Raw genomic sequence first — 5,755 nt, forward strand, 5'->3', positions numbered from 1 at the left:
TTTCCTATTAACCCCTACAAGTTTGCAGAGAAACAGAGAAACAAAGAGAGAGAGACAGAGAGAGATCTTAAAAGTGGCTGAGAAAAAGATATTTGTATAAAAAGGCTTACAACTTTGGCACTTTCTACTTAAAACAAGAGTTTGATACCCATAAATCAGATAAGCTCTTTTAATTTATCGACTCAAATGCTTGAAGAAAACATACGATAACCACTTTTTATTTGCAGATACAGTAGTTAGTTTTGAATTACTCTTGAATACAAACAATATTCTTATTACTATGAAGGAGAATGTTCGAATTTGAGACGCAATAGGTTGAGTAATGCCTCAACCACTAATACAATACACCATTTTAAGATTTTGGTTCTTAAACTAAAAGTTAGTGAATATTATTCTTTGAACTTGTTATAATGTGAAGCAATGATTTGTTTAGCTAACTCTGTTATATCTTCCATCTAATATATACGAATTTTAACAGAATTAGCCAAAATACTCATTACTCAACAATTCTAATGAATCCAAAAACTAATATATACGAATTTTTAATTCAGAAATTAAAATTTGAATTTGGCTAAAGTTCACGAATCATATTTGCAATTGCCTCTTAATAATATAAAGGGCAGGTAAGTCGAAAAGGCTGGTGCCCGGCGATGGTTCAGACTGGGGACTCTCTGGGGTAATGATGAATGGTTTTACAGTTTTAGTATTCGAGACGTATAAAAGTACAACAGGCTTTTCATGCTGCTCGTTAATCACAAGCACTAAATTACACAAAATAATAACACCATATTAATATTATTATCTTACTCTTTTGTTTTGTTCTTCTAATTTTACAGACTGGACGAGGATTCTATCGGTCCTTTGATCCCCTATTTGCAGTGCAGGGCCTGCAGGCAGATAAAGCATCACCACCTCTTCAGCCTTAAAGCCCAGGAACGCGGATACTTTTTACTTTACCTTCTACTTCCAAGTTTGAATCCCCCAGCACAGATATGGAACATATTTACCAACATAAATCTCTTCCTCATATTTTTAAATTAGTTTCAAATTGAATATATGTTTGAATTTTAATATCGTAAAACTCCGTACCAATATATAATTTTTTGTACAGGTGATAATTTATCCTTAACTAATCTATATATTACGGAAAAAGAACTTCGAACTTTAGTGCAAAGGGCTTGCTAACTCATAATACATACACAAAGTTTGAAAACAAGGACCAATCTGGGATATCAGAAACATATTAGCATTCCTGCTAAAGTACTACAAAGTACAAACGCTTCATAAGTAAAACAAGATTTGAAGTTTTATTCTAAAGCTGCAAAAAGTACACTTTGCTCCGACTGCGTTTCGGCACCCCAAATGAAGCATGGAGAACAATGTGTGACCGGAAGTCTATGATATTCGCTGGCCGAAGGCAAAGATACCGCAGTTTTTCCATGCCATACCAAAATGCTCGATTTCATAAGCTTTACATAATGCAAGCAAAATAAAGTTGACAACTACTAAACTTACTTTTCTCATTCCTTGTTACCTTGCCTCCCTAAAGAGTCCGAAACTACATTCTAGATTAAAATACTAACCTATCATGACCTGCTTCTGGTTTTCAGCTTCTGCAATAGAAATGGGGGATGTTGTTGGTGAATGATGGTGAAAAATGGTGGTGGAGAATGGCCGTGTTAGGGAAATGAAGTTGAGTGACAGCTGATGACGATGAAGTGGCTGTTGAAGAGGGGAATCCTGATGATGCTGCAGCAGAGAAGAGTGGCATGGAGGTTGCCCCGCCATTCAGGCCTTGGACTTGCCATGCCCAATTGGGAAATGAGTTAACATCCATACTCTTCTCCGTTGCTCTTTCCTGAAAACAATAGAGACATTGAATTGTTAACGGACAAAGTAAAATGAGAATTGTCAGTAACTGGCAATAAACATGAAATACAAAGAATTTTGTCACGTTTGCATTAGGGAAGATTGCGATGCTTCTTCCACAAATTAAAAAAGAAAGGACCAATAAGGTTTAACAAAAGAAAGAAATGAAAACCCGAAAGGTAATATTTCACTGAAGATTTAACAAAAAAATTTAACTGTGACAAGAACATTAATCAAATGAAAATTTGCAAAGGTCAACAAGAAATACTTAAGGAAGAAGAATTAAGGTTTTATAACTTCATATCCGAATAAAAAGTTATAATGACTAGAAGTGACGAAATATTACCATATGAAAGGGAAAGAAACTGGAATTCATGTTGCTCATTATAGGAGGCTCCTTAGACGCCACAATTGAGCCATGAGAAAGATGAGACCTCATGGGTGCTGGAACAGAGATCTCATTCTGTAAAGAGAACAACGAATTGCTTAAAACGGAGTAGCTTAAGTTGCAATGAACATATAGATACAAGATCACGGATTTCTACACAACATAAAATGCGAATTGAACTGATAGGGGTATTCAGAAATTGATCTTAACATACCCTTGCTCTCAAGTGAATGGGAATGTCGTCGCAGCCTAGCTGAAAAGGAAAGCTTCTCAAATTCATGTTCTCCTTTTGGATTTCAGAAACCAAAGGCGGAGCAATTCCTAAGTTCAGATCAAGACTCTGGTGGCTGCCTGTACCAAGAGGATATTATATACATATTTACTGACAAAAACAAAAAAGAATTGTTTGATTTGGTTTCTGCTAAATTGATGTTCTCTAACAACACTAATACCTTCGTTATTGGCCTCAGACATTATCTCCCCATCATACGAGCTTCGATCAAAGTTGGTGACCGCTTCTCGTCCATTGCATTTGATGGCAGCCTTGTCGTATGCCCTGGTTTCAAAGAGCAACACTATACTGACTTAAGTGAATCCCAAGGTCATTAAGATCTCAAAGTCTAGATATCGAGTAAAATGGTGCCTATATAATATCGTAACGACCTTGCAGCTTCAATCTCGCTATCAAATAGGCCAAGGTATACATACCTGCAGGCAAGCAATGAAATACCATACCCAATGAAAACCAATTTCCCAATTCATCCAATCAATTTACATAAAACCAAGTCCCAACTATTTACTTGGTCCTCGATGAACACAATTCTTTGTATCGTTCCCTTGTTCACTGATCATAATCACTTAGACCACATACATAAAGGACTATGAACATCCATATTCCGAAAAATAAGGGACAAAATGATACTTCAAATAAGAACAGTGAAAAAGAAAAGGGTTCTTACTTCTTGCCTAGAAACTGGCCCATACGAGCTTCCCAGCGGCCGCATTTGTGCAGAGTGACTCCCCTGAATTTTGAGCTTCCTCTGGAGAAACCAGTACTCTGGCGACGCAGGATATGCACAAACTCTTCCTTTGTAAAACTACTCATCTGCATTGCAATCAAAATCAATCCCAAATCGAAAGAAACAAAACAAAACCAGTAGAGCTCTCCACATTACATCCACAATGCACTCAGAAAACCGACCTGCTTAATATCATCCTCATAATCACTGACACTGAAATTAATATCAGCCTCAATTCCGCGGAACTTGATCGCAGCTCGATCATACGCCCTAAGATCATTTTACCACAACCACAAAATTACCCAAAAAATTAACCGCTTGAAAACCAAGTTTTACATTGAAATATTTACTGTTAACACTTCTGAGTTTCTTAGTTCTTACCTAGCAGCAGCATGGGCAGTGTCAAATCCTCCTACAAAATATTCAAAAATTAAAAATAATCCGCTAGAAATAAAAAAAAAATAATAATAATAAAGATTAAATGCTGGATTTTGATTAATTTTTCTTACCCAAGTACACTTGTTTCCCGCAATCCCTACAAAATAATCGACAGCGAGAGGACTCAAATTCAGTACACAATCAGAGTATCCAAACAGAGTAATAGTACATCAGTATCACTGTAACCAAACACCAACCAAATATGGGATTCCCATCTCCCGGTCCTTCGATAAAACGTAACGCCCCGATACTGCGAGCTCCGGGACCTGGGCCCTCTCCGGCTCTTCTTCACCTGCTGCGGGCGAGCGATCCTCGGCTCCGCGGGAGCATAGTAAGTCGGCTCAAGCTCCAATCGGGAACCGGACGATAGTCCCAGCCAATGCTTTTTAGAAGCCGCCGACGACGAAGAAGAAGAGCTTACGGATTGTGCGAGTGGAAAAAGCTGGATGGTCCTCCGACCGTCTTGGTGATTGGCGGATACGCCGTCGTTCGGAGCAAGGAAATTGAGAGTAGTGGAGTCGTCATCGTCGTCGCCGGTGACAGTGAGGTTGGAGGAGGAGTTGAAGCTTCCGGAGCATTCGACCGGGGAGGGGGTGAGAAGCTTGTTTTGGGACATGGAAACGTCGTCGCGGGAGACGAAGCCGAGGTTCAGATCTAGCATTGCTGGTGGTTTCGGATTGGGACGTTGATTCAGAGGGCGGTGGAGGAGGAGGAGGAGGAGGAGGAGGTGGGGAGGAGAAAATGAGGGAGGAGGGGGTGGGAGGGAGGCATGGAGGTGCTTTGTTTTGAACGTGTTTGATGAAAGTACCGAGAGAGAATTTTAGAGACGGAGAATCTGGAAGCGCCGGCGCGGGAGAATCGTAGGGAGGCGGAGGCCAGCTGTGTGAGTGAGTGAGTCACCGAGTCTCTCTTTGTCTTTCATTCATGCATACCCACAAGAAATAGAGGAGTTTATAAAGTTGTTAGAGAGAGAGGTTAGATTAACCGCTTGGTGATGGAGGAAAGAACAAGTGTCTCTCGTTTCTCACAAAAAAAAAAAAGAACAAGTGTCTCTCTCCTAGTTTCCAAATTTCTATTCTTCCTCCTTTTGTTTTTGGCGCGTGTAGCTTTTGCATCTACTACAATATACAACAGCTAACCAAGATAAAAAATATCGATATTATCCCAATATTTTTATCGAAATTTTCATGTTTTTGGATTACCGATATTTTTGATATTATTGATATTTTAGACCTTGATAGGAGCTCTATGTAGTACTACGTCACTCATGTATCTTACCATGCAATGTATGAAGTGTAAAATATTGTACTAATTCATTATATATAAACGATTATGGTGTGTTTAAACTTCTTTCATTAATTACTACATATTTTATATACTCATAATGTTTATCAGCTCGTTATATAATCAACTTAGATCAGTTAAATCCATCATGCAATGCATTTCCTTCTAATTTTTTTTTTGTGATAAACTAATAGATAATTAACTAAATAAACATCCTGCAAAGTTTCAATAAAAATTTCCAAGTTTTTCTTACAATTTCCGTGGTTTTTATTCAATTTTTATCGATATCGATAATATCCCGATATTTCCATAAAAAATTCTATATTTTTAGACTACCGATATTTCTGATATCATTGATATTTTATACGTTTATAACTCATGAGACAGGGTTAATGGGACGTGCCACTCTTTCCCGCATCCCACTTCTTGCTCACCCATAAGTTTATTCTTCAAGTGCTTGGCCCAATTAGTATTCTGGATTCAAACCTCCCAACCCCCTTTTTTTTATTCCCATGTTGAAAAATTTGAACCAAGTGTGGAACTATTTACGTCGTAATAAAGGTGTTTTGCACACAGCGTTTTACCCTTCCCCTTTTCTTTTCTTTTGGTTCTCTGGTTCTCTTTGCAGTTGTTGTATGACATCGGATCTCGGAGGTTCGATTTGATTCGGTGCTTCAAGATTAATCTTATGGTTTGTGTGTGGTTTTGGATTTGGTGCAAGCATGATGTGCAGTGCAGGCGCAACGGGCTACTCTCC

The 5,755-nt window shown here is 38.4% G+C and overlaps 1 protein-coding gene across 3 annotated transcripts; it reads right to left on the reverse strand.

The window, feature by feature from the left end:
* Positions 1 to 1,205: 1,205 nt before the first annotated feature.
* Positions 1,206 to 4,691, reverse strand: LOC103433249 (APETALA2-like protein 3). 3 transcript variants are annotated; one of them, XM_029101121.2, is made up of 11 exons: positions 3,912 to 4,691; positions 3,786 to 3,811; positions 3,658 to 3,688; positions 3,459 to 3,546; positions 3,217 to 3,362; positions 2,921 to 2,965; positions 2,710 to 2,813; positions 2,472 to 2,608; positions 2,216 to 2,332; positions 1,584 to 1,858; positions 1,289 to 1,469 (listed from the first exon to the last, which is right to left on the reverse strand). In XM_029101121.2, exons 1-10 carry the CDS (start codon positions 4,373 to 4,375, stop codon positions 1,607 to 1,609), a joined length of 1,410 nt encoding a protein of 469 aa, XP_028956954.1. In that variant the 5' UTR covers positions 4,376 to 4,691; the 3' UTR covers positions 1,289 to 1,469; positions 1,584 to 1,606. The 3 variants fall into 3 exon arrangements, with proteins under 3 accessions (XP_008369704.2, XP_008369705.2, XP_028956954.1); XM_008371482.4 differs by having other exon boundaries at positions 1,206 to 1,858; XM_008371483.4 differs by lacking the exon at positions 2,921 to 2,965 and having other exon boundaries at positions 1,206 to 1,858.
* Positions 4,692 to 5,755: the final 1,064 nt, after the last annotated feature.

Source organism: Malus domestica, chromosome 04 (genome assembly GCF_042453785.1).
Source record: "Malus domestica chromosome 04, GDT2T_hap1".
NCBI classification, from domain to species: domain Eukaryota; kingdom Viridiplantae; phylum Streptophyta; class Magnoliopsida; order Rosales; family Rosaceae; genus Malus; species Malus domestica.

Excerpts from the sequence above, each read along its gene's own strand:
- LOC103433249 (XM_008371482.4), bottom strand. The coding sequence starts at position 4,375 with ATGCTAGATCTGAACCTCGGCTTCGTCTCCCGCGACGACGTTTCCATG. Across the intron at positions 2,609-2,709 it reads GTCTGAGGCCAATAACGAAG|GCAGCCACCAGAGTCTTGAT; the intron begins GTATTAGTGTTG and ends CTCTTGGTACAG. Across the intron at positions 2,333-2,471 it reads CCATTCACTTGAGAGCAAGG|AATGAGATCTCTGTTCCAGC; the intron begins GTATGTTAAGAT and ends TTCTCTTTACAG.